Here is a 26,573-nt window from a genome sequence, read left to right on the forward strand (position 1 = left end):
TAGTAAAACTGACTATCCTACCGATCTTCGACTTCGGTGATGTCATCTACAAAATTGCTTCCAACACTCTACTCAGCAAACTGGATGCAGTTTATCACAGTGCCATCCATTTTGTTACTAAAGCACCTTATACCACCCACCACTGCGACTTGTATGCTCTAGTCGGCTGGCCCTCGCTACATATTCGTCGCCAGACCCACTGGCTCCAGGTCATCTACAAGTCCATGCTAGGTAAAGCTCCGCCTTATCTCAGTTCACTGGTCACGATGGCAACACCCACCCGTAGCACGCGCTCCAGCAAGTGTATCTCACTGATCATCCCTAAAGCCAACACCTCATTTGGCCGCCTTTCGTTCCAGTTCTCTGCTGCCTGTGCCTAAACGAATTGCAAAAATCGCTGAAGTTGGAGACTGAGCAGCTAACCGATTGCTGCAGCTGTACATAGTCTATCGGTAAATAGCCCACCCAATTTTACCTACCTCATCCCCATACTGTTTTTATTTATTTATTTATTTATTTTTCTGCTCTTTTGCACACCAATATCTCTACCTGTACATGACCATCTGATCATTTATTACTCCAGTGTTATTCTGCAAAATTGTAATTATTCGCCTACCTCATGCCTTTTGCACACAATGTATATAGACTCTCTTTTTTTCTACTGTGTTATTGACTTGTTAATTGTTTACTCCATGTGTAACTCTGTGTTGTCTGTTCACACTGCTATGCTTTATCTTGGCCAGGTCACAGTTGCAAATGAGAACTTGTTCTCAACTAGCCTACCTGGTTAAATAAAGGTGAAATAAAATAAAATAAAACATATTTTAGCAATTACATTTACTTTTGATATTTCAAACCAAATACTTTTAGACTTTTACTCAAGTAGTATATTACTGGGTGACTTTCACTTTTACTTGTCATTTTCTATTAAGGTATCTTTACTTATACTCAAGTATGACAATTGGGTACTTTTTCCACCACTGGCAATCATATACTTGACCCATTCGAGGGCATGAAATCCTCCCATACTAGGCGCCAGCAGCCATTCAGTGTTCTACGCTGGCCCTCTAGTAACTACCGAGAGCTTAAACTCATAGGCTGGCTGGCTGTTTGTTGAAGATGCACTCCCTCTCACACAGTCACTCACTGTAATTCCCCAGCCCCTCTCTCTGTCATACTCTTTGTCCCTCCCCTCTCTCTCGATCTCTCTCTTTCTCACTGACACACGTGGTCACTCTCTCAGACAGGATAAGACGTTGAGACTTCTACCCCAAATCCTCTCAGGCCACTGTCCCTGTGTTTGTAAACCACCTAATTTAAGCTTCTGTGCCTGTGGAGAAGGTGTGTGTGTGTGTGTGTGTGTGTGTGTGTGTGTGTGTGTGTGTGTGCGTGCGTTAAGAGCTGAGGAGTAACTCAGTGATTCTCACTCCCTGTATAAATATATTAGCCCAAGCAAAATGAATCAGCTCCCTGTGTCCTGTCCTTGTTCTGCTCTGCCCTGGGCACCTCGCCTGCCTGCCTGCCTGGCCTGTAATGGGGCTGTGTCCCAAATTGCACCAATACAAGCCTTGGTCAAAAGTAGTGCACTATAGTTGGAATAGGGTTGCATTTAGGACGCATCCAGGGTCAGGGCCACAGCCTGCCCAGACCACCACTCAAATGATTTTCTAGGCCGATTTACATTTGAATGACTGGGATTGTGCGCAGGAGAGACAACAAATCCTGACGTGTAGTATGCCTTAATCCATATCTCTGATTGTTGGGTCCGGGAAGGGCTTTCGACTCATTATCCTCTGTGGACGGAGACGCATTAGAGGGAGGCAGAGGAGGAAAAGAAAGACGGATGGAGATATAGAGAGAATTGCTCTCTGTGTTGTGTACACAGTATATCTCTCTCTGAATGGAGATGCGTTTAGACAGCTCCCCTCCATGCCTTGTATGGTAGAGTGAATTAGAGTCTGTGTCTCAAATTGCATTCTGTTCCCTATATAGTGTACTACTTTTGACCAGGGCTCATATAGGGCTCTGCTTAAAAGTAGGTGCTGGGCCCTGCTCAGAATTAATGCACTATGTATGAATTGGGTGCAATTTAGAATGCATTCAGGTATCTTTCCCTCTCGGTAAGAGAAACGGACAGCATATGTACGTATACCACTGTTTCTTGTTAACTGAGTTAAGTTCTCGCTGCACTATTTAACCTTTTTACTGCAGTGGGCTGAATCAGGGTCACACAGAGCGTTTCTTGGTAGTCATAAACAAATGTACTTTGAAACAAAGATATACACCTCATACACATGGTTATGAGATTAAACAAAAGAAAACACCTCTACCATGTCAGATATAGAGTTGAAACGTATTCCATTTTGAGTTTGCATCCCAATATTTCACTTTATATACACTACATGTCCAAAGTATGTGGACACCCCCTCAAATGAGTGGATTTGGCTATTTCAGCCACACCCATTGCTGACAGGTGTATAAAAATCGAGCACACAGCCATGCAATCTCCATAGACACATTAGCAGTAGCCCGTGTTGAAGTGGTGTAAAGCTCGCCGCCATTGGACTGGAGCAGTGGAAACGCGTTCTCCGGAGGGATGAATCAAGCTTCACCATCTGGCAGTCCGACAGACGACTCTGGTTTTGGCGGATGCCTGTCCGAATGCATAGTGCTAACTGTAATGTTTGGTGGGGGAGGAACAATGGTCTGGGGCTGTTTTTCATGGTTCGGGCTAGGCCCCTAAGTTCTGGTGAAGGGAAATCTTAACGCTACAACATAGTGACATTCTACACGATTCTGTGCTTCTAACTTTGAGGTAACAGTTTAGGGAAGGCTTTTTCCTGTTTCAGCATGACAATTCCCCCGTGTACAAAGCGAGGTCAATACAAAAATGGTTTGTCGAGATCGGTGAGGAAGAACTTGACTTGCCTGCGCAGCGCCCTGAGCTCAAACCTCATCAAACACCTTTGGGATGAATTGGAACGCCGACTACAAGCCAGGCCTAATCGCCCAACACCAGTGCCCAACCTCACTAATGCTCTTGTGGCTGAATGGAAGCAAATCCCCGCAGCAATGTTCCAACATCTAGTGGAAAGCCTTCGCAGAATAGTGGAGGCTGTTATAGCAGCAAAAGGTGGAGGGGGGGGGGGGGATCAACGCTACATTAATGCCCATGATTTTAGAATGAGATGTTTGACGAGCAGGTGTCCACATACTCTGGCCATGTAGTGTACATCACAGAAGACTGAAATATAACAAAACTGGTTGACATAAAAAACACAGGATGTTCTAATAATAATGTTTCTGAATTATTTTTCATTATGAAAAATAACATTCCACCCCTGATGCCACAAGTGGGCAATTTTGGTATTTTTACTGCAGGAAAGGGGTAGCTGCAGGAATACTTTGGGATTTTGTCAACGAGGCCCTTTTTATCTACTTCACCAGAGTCCGAGGAACTTGTGGATACCATTTTTATGTGTCTGTGTCCCGTATAAAGAAAGTCAGGCATCGTTTCGCGAGCCAACGCTAACTAGTATTAGAACAATGACTGGACGTCTATGGGTATCCGCTAGCATGCTAGCGACATCCTTTAAACCGCACGCAGAGACATACAAATGGCATCCACGAAGTTCATCTGACTGTGGGGAAGTAGATCAAAGGGCCTCGTTGCCAAAATCCTGAAGTATCCCTTTAATGTCAGACCACTGCCAGCACAGCAGGACACACACACAGGAGTCACAACCAAAGCAGAGAGACACACCGCAGGGGCTGGAGTGGGTGGCTGGTAGGCTGATGCTTTGGAACCAACCGACTTTGCTCAAAATGTCACCACCTTTTTAGATGTAGAAACGCCGAGAACACTCGTCACAGTACGGAGCGGAGCAGCGTAGAAATAGAGTAGCATAGAACAGTACGGCATGGTCTGACACAGCATGCATGTCTAAAGTGCTCTAAAAGTGTCTCAGCGGGGTTCAACAGGATGAGGATGTGGAGCTTCAGAGTGGCTTAATGGAGCTTTGTCAGCAGGCTAGTTCGGCCTCGCTGCCTTTACCCATCACCGATCTGTGAGCGCCGAGACATACAAGTTTGAAGAAATACAACAGCTCTGTTTTGATCTCACCCCGGACAGACAAGCCCGGTGACGCTCACAGCAGTGAGCAGTGTGTGCGCTTGGGCTTAAAAGGAGCGAATGGGCGAGAAAGCATACAGAAAGAGGTAGGTATGGTGAGGGGGAGAGAGAAGAGCAATGGGCTGCTGTGCAGGATGTGCAGCTCTCTTCTTTCTCTCTCTCTCATATTGTGTGTGGGAGGTGAGTCCGATAGATGACTATCTACCTGAGGGACACGTTGCTCTGCTCGCTCTGTACAGTACCCTGGGATGAAGGAGGAGTGGAGAGAGAGAGAGCGGGCTGGTTGAAGTGCTTTGATTTCCTCTTACATCCCATAAGAGCTGCTCTTTTTTTTTTTTAGCTAGGAGTGACCCTGCGTGGGTGTGTGTGGCCTTCCGCGATAAGAGGATGACGACTCGTAGCGTGGTGTGTGTGTTGGAGAGGGTAGCAGAGAGGGTAGCATTGAGCGAAACGGAAAAGAGAGGTGAAACAATATACGCCTCTCTTTGATGTTAAAAACAGTCCATCTCCTGCCCGCTTGCATTCTGCTCGGCACCTCCCCAGGCCGTGGTTTTAAAACAACGTCATGTTTACAGTTCCCCAGAGACCATCCGTACATCTCTCAGGCAGCAGGCAGGCACCACTACCCCCATGGAAGGGTGTCTGATTTAGTGTCTTAATATTCTGATTCATATGTTTTTGGGGGAATGTATCTCCCCCGTGAGTGTAAACTACGTGTTCTTGATAAAGAACCCAAAAAGCTATTCAACTTGAGGATATGTTTGATCTCATTCCCCAATACAAGAGAACGATTACAATAGGGAAACCTTCCATCAAAGACTTCTGAAAAGGTATTTCTGAAGGGGGAAAACGCCTCGAAGAAGTGTCCCATCGGGAAACACCGAGACGTTAGTGTGTTCGGTTGTTCCCCCCAAAAAATCCTGCTTTTTATCCCCCCCCCCCATGTTTAAACTCACCTCTCTCTGTTTCTACCCATCTCTCTCTCCCTACACCCCTTCCTCCCTCTCTCTCCCTACACCCCTTCCTCCCTCTCTCTCCCTACACCCCTTCCTCCCTCTCTCTCCCTACACCCCTTCCTCCCTCTCTCTCCCTACACCCCTTCCTCCCTCTCTCTCCCTACACCCCTTCCTCCCTCTCTCTCGCTCTGCAGGAGGTCCATGAGATTCTGAGAGAGTACGAGCTCAAGTACTGCTTTGTGGACCGCAACAAAGGGACAGGTAAACCAAAACCACCTCCCACTTCTCCAAACCATCACCATCCTCTTCAGTTCACAGAGCAACCCCACCATGTCTGTCCAGTCACCTTTCCCGGGGAGTCAAGTTAAAGGGGATACCTATACATAGAGGAGAGCGAGAGCCAAACACCCGAAATCGAATACCGCTTTGAAATGCGGATCTGCAAATAGCTGAGATAGCAGAGGGCAACATGTCATGGGGTTGAAGGTATTTAATGGCTGATGAGAGCTTAATGTGAAATGGCCTTATCCACTGTGTGTGTGTGTGTGTGTGTATTATCCACAGCTCACGTCACACAGTTAATTATTCCAACAGACCGCTGTGTCAAGGGTAGGATGGCTCCTGAAGTAGCAGTAGAAGGAAGGACGTCAGAGACAGTTCTCTCTTTCCTTACTGCAATTCATTTTCTTAACACAGATCCCTTGGTGATATTTTGACAGCTCCACTTTCCTTCTCTCTCTACTCCTCTCTCTTTATTCTCTCTCTTTTGCTCTCTCATTCTCTTTCTCTACTGTTTCACTCTCTCTCTCTCATTCTCTCTCTCTCATTCTCTCTCTCTCTCATTCTCTTTCTCGCTCTACTGTTTCACTCTCTCTCTCTCTCTCTCTCTCTCTCTCTCTCTCTCTCAAATCAATAGATGTCCATGCTTTAAATAGCTTTAGCTCATTTTAGAGAAGGTAGCTAGTTGCGGAACTTGATGTGTTAGTGGAATTCTAATGTCTGCCCTTTTGAATTAAAAGACGGAGACAGAACTATTTTTAATCAAAATCTCAGTTGAAAGTGGGGTAACTTCAAAGAGATTGTCGGGATGAGGGAGAGAGAGCGAGACCAATCAACCTGCACATGTCCTCTACTGTATGCTTGTTGTTATCGTTCAACGTATGGTTATTTTGGCTCTTGGTTATTGTTGTTACTGTTGTCCCGTTGACCATTTTGATTCTTATTGTTTTCATATTGTAAATGGCCAAAGTAAGCTTTGGCAATATATTGTTATGTCATGCAGAGAGAGAGATTTCTAGTGTGATAACTATCTATCTGGAGATATTCACGTTATAATATCATATCACAGCAGCACAGTAGTGTTATCTCTGAGGCCAGGACCAGTATTGTCAAGATCGGTCATCTTTAACATCAGACACAGTGAGTCAATCACAGCTCCCCCAGAAAGGTTCTGACAGCATTTGAACTCTGTCATCAATCTTTGTCTATCACAGAGAGAATCTCTGTAAGTGTGTTTGTGTGTTATGGTGTTCCAGAATAGCTGACTGAGGAGTCGGCACACCACAACGTGCTCACCCCAAGCCTGATTAGCAGGTGTTACACTGTAAACCCTCCCCTTGTCAATCACCATCTCTCCAACCACCAATACCCAGCCACCCCTCTCGCCCCTCCCCAGGCCACACTGTGGGCAATTTTGGAAGACCCCTTGTAGCTTTATTCCCCCCCCCCCCCAACCTTCTCCCGAGCCCCCTCCCGCCTCCCAAGGTAGCACTGTCAAATGGGAGAATCTTGTGTCCTGTTGACCAATCAAATCCAATTGTATTGGTCACATACACAAGGTTAGCAGATGTTAATGTGAGTGTAGCGAAATGCGTGTGCTTCTAGTTCCGACAGTGCAGTAATATCTAACAATTCACAATAACTACTTAATAATAGTGGCATAGGCAAGATGCAATAGATGGTATAAAATTCAGTATATACATGAGATGAGTAATGTAAGATATGTAAACATTATTAAAGTGGCATTATTGTTATTATTATTATTATTTATTATTTATTTATTTTTTCAAAATATTTCAGTCTATATTATTATTATTATTATTATTATTATTATTATTATTATTATTATTATAAATAGAAACATACAGATGACCAACACTTATACAGTATCCACAACACAGGTGTAGAACCAAAAGTGAATCCAACATCACTAAAACAAAACTGCATAAAATGGAGTCAGAGCAAGAATGAAGTATTGAATATTAATTTTCATAGTCTACTCACTATTCTATTCAGGTGCAAGCATATTCAACCCCCCCAAAAAAGTGTTGATAAGGTCATACAGGCATAATTACACATTTTAAAACACTCAAGCATATACAGTACACAGATATACTGTAATACACTTCCAACCATTTTCATCACAAAACAAAAAGAATATGACTATTGAAAGTAGTATTTCCAAGTTTAAAAATGTATTTAGTTATTAATGGTAGCATTTAATGTACTTTATGGACTGGTTGGTATAGATACATTTTGTGGGTTAAGGATAGTGTAGTGGGTGAGACATTGTGTGGGGAGGGGGTATGGGTAATGTAGTTTATGGACAAGCTGGGTGAGTGAGATATGTGGTGTGCTTGGCCTGACTCTTGCTATCAATCAGCAGCAGTTGGTTATTCTTGTGGTGAGAGATGATCTCCGGGAGACTACAGAAAAACTCCTCGTTCTTCTTGCCCGCCTTTCCGAGGGCGTAGCTGCGCGTCTCCTCCAGAAAGCGGATGGGGATATTATAGACCTTCTGTCTGTATAGGACAGCCAGTGTGTAGGGCTGACGGGCGTTCTGGGCTGAACTGCTGCTGTCTTGGGTGGGAGGGGTATCCTCATGGGCCCATGAGGAACAGGGGGGCAAGCCGCTGTGGCTCTAGATACAGGTCATCACTGTCTTCCTGTCCTTTATTAGGATCCAGGTAGACTTCTGTAGCACGCACATCTCTCTGGTCACTCCCAAAACCAGTTCTTCCTTTGGCTGCCTGACTTCCTCTGCAGGTGGTGGGGGAGAGGCAAACTTCTTAGGAATAGACTTCTTCCCTGGCTTCTCCTTCCTATCTACTTCAGGCGGTTTCTTGGTGTTGGGGTCAATGTAGAACTCCTCAGGGTGAGGCTGCTGTTTCAACGCTCTGCCCATGTGCGCCATCTTGGCTGGCCTTGGTGGTGCAGCTGCCTGTCTTTTGGGGAGAACAGGATTGGACCGCTCTGACGTCCTCTCCAAATAGACATTCTCCTCCACATGTCTGGAAGGAACCTTCATCGCGGGTCTCTCGCAGGGGGGCGCCTCATATGTGTGGTCTCTAGGCTGTTGGATGTGTGAGCGCTGAGGAGTGGTCTTATATCTCTGTGCCGTGTGGGGGATCTTATATGTCTCTCTACATTGTGGAGAATTCCCTAATGAGAGGTGTCGTGGGTTGAATGTGAGCCCCGTGATCCAACTCTCGCGCCCCTCAAACTCTCCAGGCTTGTCACCTCACAGACCGCCAGCTCCGTTCTCAGGTCAGAGTCCCACTTGGAGACACAGTGATCTCTCCAGTCCACACACCAACTCATAGAAGTGCAGAGTTTGACATGGAGAGAGAAAGAAAGATGTTAGACGACAATAAAGAAGCGATAGGATAAATAAAGGGAAAGGTGAGAGGGATTCTGTGTGTGTGTGTCCTAATGTGTTTAAACTATATAGTGAGTATATGAATCTGTTATGGAGCCTAAATAGTTCTCCTCCACTCAAGAAAAAAATTGGCTTTATCTAGCTTGATCCCTGCCTTAAACTGCTTTCAGCCCCCCCCCCCCCCCCCCACACACACACACACACATCCTCCCCCCTATTCCCTATCTTCCTCAGCACCATACCAAAGAACACAGGGCCATTAAAGGACTCAAACCATCGTAAATCACCAGATAACGAGTGTACATTACTCACCATTCATCTCATGCCGCGTGTGTGTACAAACTCAAGTGTACGCTTAATGCTGAATTAGCCGAACAGCATGTTTCCTTTGGATGTAATATCTATCGTTGTAAGTATTGGATGTAAATTTAATCTTCCCTTTGGGGAAATGGTGAAACAGATTTTATGTGATTTTTATTGGGCCATGGTTTTAATTGGTGTGAAACACTAGCTTGGCTTCAAATTGCACCCTATTCACTATTTTGTGTTTTACTTTACTCTGGTCAGAAGTAGGGCACTATATAGGAAATAGGGTGCCGTTTGGGATGCAAGACACTGTCGTATAATATATTCCCCATGCTGATTGTGGGATGCAGATGGCTTGGTTTGCCCTGAAACACGGGCTACTCAATAGGGATTGTTTTCTGGGTGAAATAAGTGGTATGTGTCAGAGAATTCCTGGAAATGACAATTGTGCAATGATTCCATTTGGAAGAAAACAACAGGGAGTGAATTCAAAGGAGTGTCATATCTTGTTTTGCAGCCGGTCTCTCTTGCCTGGAGGAGGCGAGCTCCAGTGTGGGAGAAAGAGAGTGGACCAGTGTGTGAATGGGAGGGCTGATTAGGTTCCCAACCCCTTGCCTATTACCAATAACTGAGATGTACGGCTGTTCAATCTGTCACATCAAATCCGTACCCATATAGATATCTCAGTCCATTTTAGGGGGCTGCTTGTCGTTATTAGTGCTTATGTGTGCACGTCTGTGTCCCCGTCTCTGTGTCCCTCTCTCTCTCTCTCCCTGTGAGAATTTGCTCCAGGACGTCGCTCAGAAGTTGGTAGCCTCTCTAGGTAATGAGGGGTATATTTCCCTCCTCCTCCCCTGTGTAAATGTTACTCTACCTTTTGCTTCAGTGCACCCACCGTGCAAGTTAGAGCGCTGCGCGGCGTTGCGGAACTGTCCGCTGGGATGACAATTGAAGGGGTCAGCAGGGGGATCCTGGCCACACAATGGGCCTTCTGTGTGAGCCGATGACCGTCCCCATAATGGAGACACTGCACTCAATAGAAAAAGGGTTCCAGAAGTGATCTTCAGCTGTCCCCGTATGATAAGTCTTTTTGGTTCCAGGTGTTACGTTCTAAATAAACAGAGTAAAACACTCACAAACACTTAGTAAAGCTCAAACCGAGTTTATTCTCCCAAAGGGTCGGACAGTTGCACAGACAAGGACATGCTTCCACCAGTGGGAGTATATATACCCCAATTTGGGTGGAGTATCCTCCTTCTCTCTAAACATTACATCTTTATTGCTAGGCAAGAAGTTAAGTGATGCGGACAATAAACTCTTCCTTCTCCCTTAATGTGACCTGAACTGACCTCGGCCCCCATTCCTCACTAAACCACATCTCTCCACCCTTATCAGTGCCGGCAACCATGCGATTGCCTTTCCGTTACTAAGTACATTCCAAGCTTAATTGCCTGCACCGTATGCATTCCTCCTACAGATAACCATTAACTTCCGGTTTAGAAACCAGACTATGGCACTCAATATTTGTATTTTTTTATTTCAACTTTATTTAACCAGGTAGACTAGTTGAGAACAAGTTCTCATTTACAACTGCAACCTGGCCAAGATAAAGCAAAGCAGTGCGACACAAACAACAACAACACAGAGTTACACATGGAATAAACAAGCGTACAGTCAATAACACAATAGAAAAAAAGTCTATATACAGTGTGTGCAAATGGCGTGAGGAGGTAAGGCAATCAACAGGCCATAGTAGCGAAGTAATTACAATTTAGCAAATTAACACTGGAGTGATAGATGTGCAGATGATGATGCCAAGTAGAAATACTGGTGGGCAAAAGAGCAAAAAAGTAAATCAAAACAATATGGGGATGAGGTAGGAAGATTGGATGGGATATTTACAGATGGGCTATGTAAAGCTGCAGCGATCAGTTAGCTGCTCAGATAGCTAATTTTTAAAGTTAGTGAGGGAAATAAATCTCCAGCTTCAGCGATTTTTGCAATTCATTCCAGTCATTGGCAGCAGAGAACTGGAAGGAAAGGCGGCCAAAGGAGGTGTTGGCTTTGGGGATGACCAGTGAGATATACCTGCTGGAGTGCGTGCTACGGGTAGGTGTTGTTATCGTGACCAGTGAGCTGAGATAAGGCGGAGCTTTACCTAGCAGAGACTTATAGATGACCTGGAGCCAGTGGGTCTGGTGACGAATATGTAGCGAGGACCAGCCAACGAGAGCATACAGGTCGCAGTGGTGGGTAGTATATGGGGCTTTGGTGGCAAAACGGATGGCACTGTGATAGACTGCATCCAGTTTGCCGAGTAGAGTGTTGGAGGCTATTTTGTTAATGACATCGCTGAAGTCAAGGATTGTCAGTTTTACGAGGGTATGTAATATTTCAATAGGAGATCTGATAATGAACAACATTTCAAGTTTAGGAGTCAGAACCCATCACAGGTAAAACACTTCTTGTTCCAGGTAGAACTCTTTTGGGTTTGATGTAAAAAGGATTCCCTAGGGCAGTGGCTCAGATAAAAAGAAAAGAAAAACATATTTAATAATTTTTACATTAACCTAATAAAAACAGTTCTGTAGGAATGAGGTTTGGGCAGTAGCGTATTGGCTATATGCCGCCTAACAATATTGTTCTTCTGAGACCATATTATATTTTAAAACTCAAGTTTTGATAATAAAATAGATCAGTTGGTAAAAGAGCTTTTATAATAAATTGAAGTAATTAGCATATTATTTGCTTTCTTTTATTTGACTGGATTGATGGTACCTGCATCTGATGGTCATGGTGATTTCAATATAACTGGGAACTCTGGAAAAACAAGGTCAAATTATGACCTCGCTGATGGAGAACCCTTTTGGTTCCAGGTAGAACACTCTGTTGAAAGGGTTCTACATGGAACTGAAAAGGGTTCTACCTGGAACCAAAAAGGAGAAAAGTCTCCCCCGTGAGACTGACCAGTGAGTGGGGACACCTGGTCTTCCACCTGATGGCAAAACTCAACTGGCACCGATGCCATGTATTCTTTGACAGTCTCTCTGGTCATTGTTTTAAAAGGTATGCAATCTTATAATAATAATAATATATATATATGTGTGTGTGTGTGTGATGTGTGTGTGTGTGTGTGTCTTATATAGGCGCGTATCACAGTAACTTTGCTGTGGCTGGGGTCGTCGAAGCTGTAGGTAGGCACTGTGATTTGAGCTATCCGATTGGCTAGCGCAGTAGGCGCACTCGTTTTATCAACTGATTACCCGCTCCGCCGGGTAGGAAATGGTTCAAAATGGGAACACTTTGCCTGTCTGGTGCCCAGGGCACCTGAATCGAGTGCACCTACCACGAACGGCGCAAGACGGGAAAGAAAAGGAGCGCAACCTTTTATCGTTGGATTTTCTACAGAAATGCTTGTTGATCGACTAGGAATACCATCAAGATCGACCGGTTGTTGACCACTACCCTAGGGAGTAGTCTTTCTACCTTTTCAAAGATTCCTAGATTTCAATGATCACAAACAATTTCAGTATTGCTCCACGGTTAACAGTGTTTCTTTAATATGTCGAGCTGACGATGGTCCCTGTATTTATATAGGATGTTTAGGAGAAATGTTCAGCTATATAGAGAGTGGAAGAGCAACAGTGTGCCAAGATAGCCAGTGTCAGTACATTGCTTGCGTCACAAACAACTGGCATCTCTGAGGAAGGAGAGCTTGTATCCAATCTGGCAGCTAACACCATCTCATCATATAACCCAATGTACTGAAGCTCCATCCGGTTTCTACTTGCCAATTTACCTAAAGATGCAAAATATTTCCAGAACCACGGCTGTTTCTGAGAGAGCAATGTTCTGACTCGCCCTTTCCCCTGTTTTCCAGAACGCCTATGTTCTTTTTTGTTATTAGCGTTATTATTACTGTAGAATGCAAACAATCCATTACGGGTGTACTTGTCTATGACTCAGCTCTAACTAGCAATATGACTTGAGACCTCTCGGCCCTGGAGTTACCTCTGAGGACAACTGCAGGCAGACCTCTCTCTCTCTCTCTCTCTCTGTCTCTCCCATTTTCTTTCTTTCTTTGTTTCTCTCTCTCTCTCTCTCCCCTCCCCCCATCTCTCACTCCATCGTCATCTGTCCATCTGTGTGCTGTGTGAGTCAGTATCTGTAAATGAGAGCAGCAGCCTACATGCCAGGCCGTGTGAGTTATGCGATTGATATCGCCAGGGTTGATCCCGCTCTGTAGCGAACTCATAGCTAGTTACATGTTCCCTGTTAAGTCGCTGTTACTGAACCTGGACAAAACGATGGTGTTATACTCTCTGGCATTATGGGAAAAGGTGTGTGTGTGTGTGGGTGTCACATAACACTGTCTCATAGATTTGATTCTCTATTACACTTGCACCTAGTTTCATAGTATTTGATGGAGCTGTTTTGCACACAGGAAGTCAATCCTACTGTGGGGCTCTGTTCTCCTCTGTTGTTGCCTCTTCTTACAATAGTCACAGCTCAAGAGGTAGCAATTAGCCTTAGTGCTGTGTAGGTTGTTCATTAAGTTATTCGCCCCTACACCCCTTCTTAGTGCCCCAACAACACCTCTCCTCATTACACTGAAGAGCCTGTCTGGTTTAACTGGAGGTTGAGGTGATGATGACGGTGGTGATGACGAAGGCCGCATTGGTAATGATAGTGAGAAAACAACAGTTGGCATAGGAACACTTGTTCACAGCCAGCCCAATCTGGTGTTATCTCCACAAACAGCAGGTGTGTGTGTGTGTGTGTGTGTGTGTGTTGTCTGACATGCACCACTGACAACATCCATCTATCCACCCACACACACATACTGCGCTGACCCTTTTGCAGTGGGTTTAACAAAACCAACAGGCCTGAAGGCGTCACAAAAGCCCCCGAGACCCAATCGTTGTGTGCTGCTTACCTGCCGTGCAGGCAATATTTGACCCTTGAGGGCAGCTGTACCGCGCACGGGGATCGTACGATCCACCGCTCCGTCGGATCTACTACTGGATCATGTTTCGATCACTAGCACAGGTGATAGTTCAGTTTCACTTCAGCCCCTCTGAACCCGTGTTTGGATTGTCTTGTTTTAGATAGAACTTCCCCCTCAGAGAGTTTCTCCCTTCAGTGATCTGACCACACACTACGGCTGTGTCACACATGCCCCCCCCCCCTCTTTCCCTACGTAGTGAGAAGTAGTGCGCTGTACGGACCCTATCAGTCTTTATTTTTTTTGTGTGTGTGTGTGGGGGGGGGGGGGGGGGTCAAGTTGAGTTTATTTGATCATTTTCTAAAAAGGTACACGTACAAAACGACGCACTCAATTAAGAATCGCAGAGGAGAAGCCTGCGACTTCTTTCTCCACCGTACTCGTCAACAGCAGCAGGTCTACGTTGAGATTCGTGTGTTCTCCATTCCACTCAGTCCCCCCGATCAGTTCTGACCGCCGTATCGTCAACAGTTTACGCTCACCCCGGCCTCAGCTGTGGGTTTCCCCAGCACTGACCTGAAGACGATCGACAGTCTAAATTGGAGAGCAGACGGGCTTTATGTGTCCCCTATACTTCTCTAGGACGTCTCCATCGCCTTATCGTGGCTAACAGACCTCAGAGACAGGGCTAGTTTCAGCCTCTACCGAAAGGGGAAGGAAGCCGCGTGTGATGTGGTGGGGGAGTGATACTTTTTCAGGTTGTGGTGGCATGGGTGTTAGACTTGATGGCGTGGTTCAGAGGTCTATTAGGGGACTTTCTGGTCAGGATTTAGTTAGTGGAACATGCAGCGAGAGAGAGAGAGAGAGAGAGAGAGAGACACTGAAAAAAAGATGGCGATGTGCCGGCATGGTACTAGTTAGTGGTGGGTGCGAGAGACGGAATGATGGCGGAGATAGAGGGATGGAGAGCTGGGCCATAGGTGGGAGCGAGAAGAGGTTCCACTCACTGTGTGCATTAGCACTGGGAGGTGTGGTGGTCCACTTGAGCTTGAACAAGTCTTCCATCCCCCGCCCTGCGTGGGAGGGTAACTCACTCCCTGGCCACTCATGGTGGGGGGGGGCTGTGAGGGGCTAGAGAGCCAGGTTCTGGGGGGGGCTGAAGAGGCTGGAGCTGGGTGGGGGGCAGTAAGTGATGGAGTTGAGTGGAGAGTGTGGGTGGGTGGTTCGTATGCAGAAAGACAAAAGGCCAGGTTGCCTGACAAGAGTCATGGAAATTGAAGTGCTGCTCTGATTCTCAGATTGAGACGACAGTGAAAACGTGTTCCCACTCTCTCTGTTAGTTGTCAGGTAGGGAGAGGAAAGAGATCGCAGGGCTACGGCATTGGGGAGGAAACACGATTGCCTCTGTGAAAGGGTTATACTTGAGTTGACCTCGCTGTGTTGACACGTGTCTGTTGCATCTGTGTGCGTTTTATATCCAGATTGTGTGTGTGTTTGCGGAGAGACCAAAGAACCCTGGCTTTGCCTATTGTGATTGACATGCTGGAAGTCAGAAGGTAGGGCCAAGTTCGGGCTTTCGACGGCAACCAAAGGGTTTTTACGCTACAGCCTACAGGTCTAAAACCCTTGGACTGCCTTTCTAGCCGCGCCTCGCCTGTTGAAATGTGTTACCGTCTGTCGGGTGCGTTCAGAACGTGGCTAAGCGTGGCCGTAGTGTAGGAACAGAGAGGGGGTGCCATCTACACTATGGCATTGACAGGAGCATAGCAGGTGAACTAAACCACATTGTTTCGACACAATAGACTCATAGACATTAGCTGTCCTCCTTAGCGCCTGTATCTTCTGAGGTTTTTTAATGAGCTACTACCCGATGAACATGGCATGTGGAATTGTAGGCTTGGAGATGATTCCGCAAAGATTCAGTCTTTCTTTCTCTCCTTCTCCCTGTTCCCCTTACCGTACGACACGCTCCTTATAGAAATACAAATACCGAACGATCGCCGCCCCATAATTAAGAGCCTCTTTGTGTTTTTTGGAGCGAAACATTTGCCTGAAAAATCTGTCATCAGACTCTGGACTGTGTCTGTATTATACCATTACTGAGTCAGCCTACCTCTCTCTCTCTCCACCTCCACCTACCTCTCTTTCTTTCTTTCTTTCTCTCTCTTTCTTTCTCTCTCTTTCTTTTCCTTTCTCTCTCTCTCCACCTCCACTCTCTCTTTCTTTCTCTCTCCACCTACCTCTCTCTCCCTCTCTCTCTCCACCTCCACCTACCTCTCTCTCCACCTCCACCTACCTCTCTTTCTTTCTTTCTTTCTCTCTCTTTCTTTCTTTCTCTCTCTTTCTTTTTCTTTCTCTCTCTCTCCACCTCCACTCTCTCTTTCTTTCTCTCTCCACCTACCTCTCTCTCCATCTCTCTCTCCACCTCCACCTACCTCTCTCTCCACCTCCACCTACCTCTCTCTCCACCTACCTCTCTCTCCACCTCCACCTACCTCTCTCTCCACCTCCACCTACCTCTCTCTCCACCTCCACCGACCTCTCTCTCTCCACCTAACTCTCTCTCCACCTCCACCTAACTCTCTCTCCACCTACCTCTCTCTCCACCTAGCTTTCTCTCCACCTCCCCTCTCTCCATCCCTCTCTCACATGGAGAGAGAGAGAGAGAGGTCAAATGCATCGCACAGTGTAACGTTACTTGACTCACCGCGGTATAACCAGATTACCGTCTTGGCTCAGAAAAATACATCCATCATGCAGTTTTGAGTATGGAAACGTTGAGTTAATTGATTTGCCCGGGCGGGATGGCTGGCGGCGTTCGTGAACACTTTAATGGAATGTGAAGTGGTGCAGATGGAGCTGTGAGTTCTAGAGGCTGGTGGGACGTGGGAGAGTGGTCCTCTCTGGTTTCATCTGGCAGAACGGTCCTGACTTCACATTGGTGCTCTGGGTTCAGCTCCACCGTTGCGTCAGTTGTCAGACATCAGTGGGATCACTGTTAGACTGAGCCGGTGTCTCTCTAAACATTAGTCATCATTAATCAACTCTACAGTACCCCGCATCCCTCTCCCTCCCTCGCACTCAACACACACACACACATCTCTGACTCACTTGTCCACTTGTGTAATAATGTATCAGCAACATCCTCTGCGCACTGGAAGTGCATTAGGACTCACAATGTCGACTGGGGAGGCTAATAGCCACCAAATATTTAGATATAGATATTAGTTCCTCTCAGTAAATAGTCAACACAGACCTACCACAGGCACTAAAGGGTTAACACGGTTAACAGTCAGTTATGAAGAAGACGGGCCAGCAATCGTAAATGTAAGTTTTAACTTCCAAAAAAATGACATGGACGTGTTTCGGCCAGTCAGTCAGTCAGATGCTGTTACAGTGGGCTCAGGCTCAACGTTCGCCCGACTGAGGGTTATTTTGGCCACGCTACACATTCCATATCAATTCATTACCGCCTCATTTCACGGCCCATGAATCACTTGCGTCGGCGTTTTCGGGGAGGGGGGGGGTCGTTTCGGGCTGTTAGCGTTTGTATAAAAGGGTTCAGGTTTGATTAAGCCTGTTTACTGGACTGTGATGTTGTAAACACCTCCCCTGTTATTGTGATCTATCATGCTGTTTCTGTTCTGTCAATGTGTGTTTAGGAGTGGGATAAATATGTGTGTCAGTGAGTGGATTCTTTCCAGGCTGCTCCCAGCTAATGTGGGTCTTTCTCTCTGTGTATCTCTGTGTTTCTCTGTCTGTTTGGTTTCTGGGTGTGTATTTTTCTGTACCCCTCTCTCTCCCATTCTGTCTCTCTGCATGTGTTTCTGTCTCTGTGTGTGTGTATTGTTCTCTCTGTGTGTGTTTCTCCTTGTCTTTGTGTGTCCCTGTCCTGGTCTCTCTGCCCGTGTCCCCTTCCATGTCTCTGTGCATCTCTGTCCATTTCCCTGTCTCTGTGTATTCCTGTCTCTGTGCATCTCTGTCCATTTCCCTGTCTATGTGTATCTCTGTCCCTGTCTCTGTGCATCTCTGTCCATTTCCCTGTCTATGTGTATCTCTGTCCCTGTCTCTGTGCATCTCTGTCCATTTCCCTGTCTCTGTGTATTCCTGTCTCCCTGTCTCTGTGTATCTCTGTCCATTCCCCTGTTTCTGTGCATCTCTGTCCATTTCCCTGTCTGTGTATCTCTGTCCATTTCCCTGTCTGTGTATCTCTGTCCATTTCCCTGTCTGTGTATCTCTGTCCATTTCCCTGTCTATGTGTATCTCTGTCCATTTTCCTGTCTCTGTGTATCTCTGTCCCTGTCTCTGTGTATCTCTGTCCCTATCTCTGTCCATTTCCCTGTCTCTGTGCGTCCCTGTCCATGTCCCTCCAGCGTTTGTGACCCTGCTGAACGGTGACCAGGCTCAGGGTGCCATCCGCTCCCTCCACCAGAGCAACATGCGTGGCCGAGACATCACGGTGCAGCTCCAGCCCACCGACTCCCTGCTGTGCCTCACCAACCTGCCCCACACCTTCACTGCCCAGCAGCTGGAGGAGCTGGTCCGTTCCTACGGAAACATCGAGCGCTGCTTCCTGGTCTACAGCGAGCTCACCGGACACTCCAAGGGCTACGGCTTCGTGGAGTACATGAAGAAGGACTCAGCGTCGCGGGCGCGGTCGGAGCTGCTGGGGCGACCGCAGGGGGACCGCGCGGTCATGATCCAGTGGACAGACGTGAACCAGCTGACCGCGGGTCACCACCTCCACTCTAAGTGCCTCTGTGTGGACCGGCTGCCCCAGGAGTACGAGTCGGAGGAGCTGAACCTGCTGTTCTCTGAGCGCTACAAGCCTGTCTTCTGCCAGGTGAGTCCGAAGCGGGATACTTCTTTGTGAGGCTTTGGAGTTCAAGCGCCTCAACGGGCCCTGACGCTGTGTGAATTGGGGGGGGTTGCCGGGGTGAGACCTGTTGACCGTGACACCAGCGCGACTCGTCTTTCCCTGCCTGCCGGCTCTTCCTAACCGAGCGCCCCCACGTTCAAGTCCTCCCCTCCTCTTCCCCATCCTTTCATCCTTCCTTCTCCTACGCCCCTCCACCCCCCTCTAACTCTCCAACCCCTCCCACACAGACTACAATACGCCTACACGATCAAAGTCCCATGATGGTTTGTGGGTGTTTTGGACTCATGTTTCCTAGCTGTTGCAGAGCCAGCAGGCTTTGACCTACGGTTCAGCGTTTTGAGTGTGCCTTCTCCTACACTCTGCCGTGACCACAACTCTCTTCCCTAATGGTTTCTTCCACAAAATCCCATTACTCCCAGAGATCGAGGCATTGAGCTTCAATCCAAAGCCCCCCACTCCTATAGCCTGTAGCCTCGTTCACAGCTCCACACTGTTCTCAGCCTTAGGCTTCCTTCCTAGTTTTACTGTTACAGCTGGTTTTACTAGTTTTACTCACCTCTCTGTCTGCCCTCTCTATTCAACCCCCTTCCACGTGTAGGCACTTAACCCCTACACCCTCACCCCCACTACCATCCCTCTTCCACCCTAACCCCTAGGATCTCCCCTAGTCTGCTGCCTCCTGAGGGCCCTTCTATCCCCCAGCTGCAGTGCTTGAAAGTGACTCAGCCCCTTAAGTGATATCAAGAGCCAGGCTGAGAATGCCAGGGCCGTTAGAAGCAGGTAAATGACAGTAGACGGAAGTCACTCTTTCTATGTCTCTCTCTGTCTCGCTCTCTTTTTCTCTCTTCTCTCTCACTCTCTTTTTCTCTCTTCTCTCTCGGTCTCTCTCGGTCTCTCTCGGTCTCTCTCTCTCTCCAACCTCTCTCTCTCTCTCTCTGTCTCCTCTCTGTCTCTCTCTCTCTGTGTCTCTCCCTCTCTCTGTCTCGCTCTCTTTTTCTCTTCTCTCTCAGTCTCTCTCTCTCTCTCTCCAACCTCTCTCTCTCTCTCCAACCTCTCTCTCTCTCTCTCTGTCTCCTCTCTGTCTCTCTCTCTCTCTGTGTCTCTCCCTCTCTCTCCCTCTCTCTCTCTCTCTGTCTCGCTCTCTTTTTCTCTCCTCTCTCTCGGTCTCTCTCTCCAACCTCTCTCTCTCTCTCTCTCTCTCTCTCTCTCTCTCTCTCTCTCTCTAACCTCTCTTTCTCTCTCTCTAACCTCTCTTTCTCTCTCTCTCTCCAACCTCTCTTTCTCTCTCTCTCTCTCCAACCTCTCTTTCTCTCTCTCTCTCCAACCTCTCTTTCTCTCTCTCTCTCTCTCTCCAACCTCTCTCTCTCTCTCTCTCAACCTCTCTCTCTCTCAACCTCTCTCTCTCTCCACCTCTCTCTCTCTCTCTCTCAACCTCTCTCTCTCTCCAACCTCTCTCTCTCTCAACCTCTCTCTCTCTCAACCTCTCTCTCTCTCTCTCAACCTCTCTCTCTCTCTCTCTCTCTCTCTCCAACCTCTCTCTCTCTCTCCAACCTCTCTCTCTCTCTCCAACCTCTCTCTCTCTCCAACCTCTCTCTCTCTCTCTCCAACCTCTCTCTCTCTTTCTCTCTCGCTCTCTCAAGGGGCAGGAGAGGCCTCTCAGACGCAACAGTACGTTACATGAGTCATCACTGACAGCGATAAAGCAAGGTACCTGTGAGAGGAGAGGAGTCGAGTTAGGAGTAGTTTGGAGAACTCCGAGTGATAGAGAGGTAGAGTGGTAAATATGGGTGAAGAGGAGGTACTCGGACGACTTATTCGGGAAGAAGTGTTTGTCCTTTTCGGAAAATAAATACTGCACAGGCGCAGGTTTGTAGCCAGCAAACACACAGCCGGGATGGTTTCACTACTGTGCCAGGCAGAGTGGAGCTGACTGATACCTGTTTGCTAAGTCACACTCAAAACGACCCAGGGACATCTCCCAGCACCCCATTCTTACTCTGACACGTTCAATCACAGCCTTTTTCTCTCACACGCTGGTACTCCGACACAGCTCTCCTCCTAGTCTCCTCTGTCCCAGCCTCTCAGTGAGTCAGGTGTGGCGTCTCCTCTGTCCTGTCAGTGACCTTTTTGACAGGAGCACCGTGACCCCCATATCTATGGTCAGATCACGGTCACTTTTAAGGTCTTCAAAGTCTCAACTCAAAAGTGACCTGGAGGTTAACAGCTGTCACAGACTGACAACCAGCGCATTGGGGTTGTCAGCTTGATGAACACGCGCACACACACACACACTTTCCCTAGACTGACTGACACCCAGGTCCCGGGGAGAGAACCCCTCCTGACCTCTAACCTCTTCCAGGAAGGAGATCTGCTGAAGGGCTGCCTGGGGTCCCCTGTCCTGTCACTCCTCATCGGACTGGCCAATCACACCATGCATACTAAATGTACTGTACATATGAATATATTCACCCACAAAGCACTCTCACTTTCACACATACAAAGACAAACATAGACAGGCACAAACAGTCACACCAGGTATACTGTGATCTGACAGATCAGCCCGCAGCATCCCGACGTCTGTGTGTTTCTCTGCTCTGAGTCATGGCTGGTGTTCGCTTAGTAAGAGGAGATAGATGACCTGCCAGAGACATGGAGCGAATGGCAGTGACTGTCTGTAGAGTGTGTATAGAGACACGTCTCCATTTGCAGAACCATATGGTGTGGCTCTGACGGTCTGAGCACAGTTCCTGCTCTGTGTGTGTATGTGTGTCTGTGTGTGTTTATGCTTGTGCACTAATCTGTGTGTATAGAACTATATTGGTTCACTATGACTTATCTGTCCCTGACACACACACACACACACACATACTCTCTCTCTCGCTTTCTTCGTAGGAAAGTGTCTTGGCCAGCTCTGTAAACAGTGGAAAGAGCTGCATTGATGACATCACAGAGGGGGTTCCATGCCGAGAAGTTGGCCAGACCATGATAGAGACAGAAAGATGGGGATAATGACCACTACACACACACACACACACACACACCATGATAGAGACAGAAAGATGGGGATAATGACCACTACACACACACACACACCATGATAGAGACAGAAAGATGGGGATAATGACCACTACATACACACACATGATAGAAACAGAAAGATGGGAATAATGAACACTACACACACACACACCATGATAGAGACAGAAACATGGGGATAATGACCACTACACACACACACCGTGGTAGATACAGAAAGATGGGGATAATGAACACTACACACACACACACCATGTTAGATACAGAAAGATGGGAATAATGAACACTACACACACACACACCATGATAGAGACAGAAACATGGGGATAATGACCACTACACACACACACCATGTTAGAGACAGAAGGATGGGGATAATGAACACTACACACACACACACACACCATGTTAGATACAGAAAGATGGGGATAATGAACACTACACACCACACCATGGTAGAGACAGAAACATGGGGATAATGAACACTACACTCACACACACACCGTGGTAGAGACAGAAAGATGGGGATAATGACCACTACACACACACACACCATGTTAGATACAGAAAGATGGGGATAATGAACACTACACACACACACACCATGGTAGAGACAGAAACATGGGGATAATGAACACTACACACACACACACACACACCATGGTAGAGACAGAAACATGGGGATAATGAACACTACACACACACACACCATGTTAGATACAGAAAGATGGGGATAATGAACACTACACACACCATGGTAGGTACAGAAAGATGGGGATAATGACCACTACACACACACACACCATGATAGATACAGAAACATGGGGATAATGAACACTACACACACACCATGATAGAAACAGAAAGATGGGGATAATAAACACTGCACACACACACACACACACCATGATAGATACAGAAACATGGGGATAATGAACACTACACACACACCATGTTAGATACAGAAAGATGGGGATAATGAACACTACACACACACACCATGATAGAGACAGAAAAATGGGGATAATGAACACTACACACACACACACCATGTTAGATACAGAAAGATGGGGATAATGAACACTACACACACACACACCATGATAGAAACAGAAAGATGGGGATAATGAACACTACACACCACACCATGTTAGATACAGAAAGATGGGGATAATGAACACTACACACACCATGTTAGATACAGAAAGATGGGGATAATGAACACTACACACACACACACCATGATAGAAACAGAAAGATGGGGATAATGAACACCACACACACACACACCATGATAGAGACAGAAAGATGGGGATAATGGACACCACACACACACACTCACCATGATAGAGACAGAAACATGGGGATAATGAACACTACACACACACCATGATAGAGACAGAAATATGGGGATAATGAACACTGCACACACACACACACACCATCAGAGAGACAGAAAGATGGGGATAATGACCACTGCACACACACACACCATAATAGATACAGAAAGACGGGGATAATGGACACTGCGCACACACACACACACTCACCATGATAGAGACAGAAAGATGGGGATAATGAACACTACACACACACACACACCATGATAGAGACCGAAAGATGGGGATAATGACCACTACACACACACACACACTCACCATGATAGAGACCGAAAGATGGGGATAATGAACACTACACACACACACCATGGTAGAGACCGAAAGATGGGGATAATGAACACTACACACACACACACCATGATAGATACAGAAAGAAGGGGATAATGAACACTACACACACACACCATGGTAGAGACAGAAGGATGGGGATAATGAACACTACACACACACACACCATGTTAGATACAGAAAGATGGGGATAATGAACACTACACACCACACCATGGTAGAGACAGAAACATGGGGATAATGAACACTACACTCACACACACACCGTGGTAGAGACAGAAAGATGGGGATAATGACCACTACACACACACACACCATGTTAGATACAGAAAGATGGGGATAATGAACACTACACACACACACACCATGGTAGAGACAGAAACATGGGGATAATGAACACTACACACACACACACACACCATGGTAGAGACAGAAACATGGGGATAATGAACACTACACACACACACACCATGTTAGATACAGAAAGATGGGGATAATGAACACTACACACACCATGGTAGATACAGAAAGATGGGGATAATGACCACTACACACACACACACCATGATAGATACAGAAACATGGGGATAATGAACACTACACACACACACACCATGATAGAAACAGAAAGATGGGGATAATAAACACTGCACACACACACCATGATAGATACAGAAAGATGGGGATAATGAACACTACACACACACACCATGATAGAGACAGAAAGATGGGGATAATGAACACTACACACACACACACCATGTTAGATACAGAAAGATGGGGATAATGAACACTACACACACACACACCATGATAGAAACAGAAACATGGGGATAATGAACACTACACACACACACACCATGTTAGATACAGAAAGATGGGGATAATGAACACTACACACACCATGGTAGATACAGAAAGATGGGGATAATGACCACTACACACACACACACCATGATAGATACAGAAACATGGGGATAATGAACACTACACACACACACCATGATAGAGACAGAAAGATGGGGATAATGAACACTACACACACACACCATGTTAGATACAGAAAGATGGGGATAATGAACACTACACACACACACACCATGATAGAGACAGAAGGATGGGGATAATGAACACTACACACACACACACCATGTTAGATACAGAAAGATGGGGATAATGAACACTACACACACACACCATGATAGAGACAGAAAGATGGGGATAATGAACACTACACACACACACACCATGTTAGATACAGAAAGATGGGGATAATGAACACTACACACACACACACCATGATAGAAACAGAAAGATGGGGATAATGAACACTACACACACACACACCATGTTAGATACAGAAAGATGGGGATAATGAACACTACACACCACACCATGGTAGAGACAGAAAGATGGGGATAATGAACACCACACACACACACACCATGATAGAGACAGAAAGATGGGGATAATGGACACCACACACACACACTCACCATGATAGAGACAGAAAGATGGGGATAATGGACACCACACACACACACTCACCATGATAGAGACAGAAAGATGGGGATAATGGACACCACACACACACACTCACCATGATAGAGACAGAAACATGGGGATAACGAACACTACACACACACACACCATGATAGAAACAGAAAGATGGGGATAATGAACACCACACACACACACACCATGGTAGATACAGAAGGATGGGGATAATGAACACTACACACACCATGGTAGATACAGAAAGATGGGGATAATGACCACTACACACACACACCATTATAGAGACACAAAGATGGGGATAATGAACACTACACACACACACACACACGTGTCCACAGTAGCTGGCCTTTAACATGATTGTGATGTCGAAGAAGCAGAAGTAACCTCATCCTGAGGGGGGAGATGAATGCAATTCATATTATAAAGGGACTGGTAGTGGGGATGGGGGGTGGTGGGGCTCTCTCTAAATGTTTTAGTTTTTATGTCAGCACTGGACATGGACCAGGGACCAAGGAAGGGAAGAATGGAGGAGTGGAGAAAGATGTCACTGGCTCAGTGGAAGTGCAGAGCGGAGGCCACTAAGGATCACAGTCAGCCAAACCCTCTCGCCATCAGTTCATATTTTCAGGTTGCGTAGGGAAAGCTATTGCACACTGGCCAGCTGTCATTTATTTCCCTATTCCTTTACCATTGGACGAGAACATCAGCAGTGTTCGTATTTTTACCTGTAAGACGCTGATTAACGGATGTATTGCTGTGTTACCCAATGGGGTCGGTGCTGGTGTCTGTTCTGAGGGTTTGGTTTCCCTCTCAGATGCTTGACACCCAGCTAAATTACAGCTCCTACTCTCTGCTCTGTATATAGAGCCCTCGGGGTCAGATTAGTGCATTACACACACACACACGTGTACAGACACACAAACGGACACACACTTTTTAAAAATGTTGTTTGTTATTTTTGTCTTTTTTTTTTATTGGATATCTGAAACATACAATATAGTTGCAGTGAAGCCGCTCAACAACTACTTCACACCAGTCATCCAACAGACTCCTATTCAGAGTGACACACAGAAGCGTCCAAGGTCAATGCCCTGCTCAAGGGCACGTTGACAGATCTCCCACCAGGCCAAAAGAACGTGAACCCGAACCCTCCTAGAGAATGAACTGAAGAGAAAAAAGGAAAAAACAGAAGAAAACAAAATGCAAATGCAAAATATATATATGTATATATATATATATATATATATATATATATATATATATATATATAAATATATATATATATATATATATATATATATAAATACATTGAAAACAAAGGACATCAAGGACAACTAAAATCAGAACAGCAATGCCAACCGTATATGTTTGTGTGTATGTTTCGCTCTACTACATTAATTTGAATGAGTGTGTGTGTATATGCATGTGTACAAACACCTACAAGGCATCAGCCTC

At 46.2% G+C, this 26,573-nt stretch overlaps 1 protein-coding gene and 1 pseudogene across 3 annotated transcripts in view; one reads left to right on the top strand and one right to left on the bottom strand.

The window, feature by feature from the left end:
- LOC135556180 (ribonucleoprotein PTB-binding 2-like) overlaps window positions 1-26,573 on the top strand; it is a 68,549-nt gene that overhangs the window by 14,335 nt on the left and 27,641 nt on the right. For all 3 annotated transcript variants that reach the window (XM_064989165.1, XM_064989166.1, XM_064989168.1), the window contains exons 2-3: window positions 5,283-5,349; window positions 18,371-18,840. In XM_064989165.1, coding sequence (XP_064845237.1) covers window positions 5,283-5,349; window positions 18,371-18,840 — 537 coding nt within the window. The remainder of the gene's footprint in view (window positions 1-5,282; window positions 5,350-18,370; window positions 18,841-26,573) is intronic.
- Window positions 7,674-8,688, bottom strand: LOC135555189 (SH2 domain-containing protein 6-like; annotated as a pseudogene).

Source organism: Oncorhynchus masou, chromosome 15 (assembly GCF_036934945.1).
Source record: "Oncorhynchus masou masou isolate Uvic2021 chromosome 15, UVic_Omas_1.1, whole genome shotgun sequence".
Classification (NCBI taxonomy): Eukaryota; Metazoa; Chordata; class Actinopteri; order Salmoniformes; family Salmonidae; genus Oncorhynchus; species Oncorhynchus masou.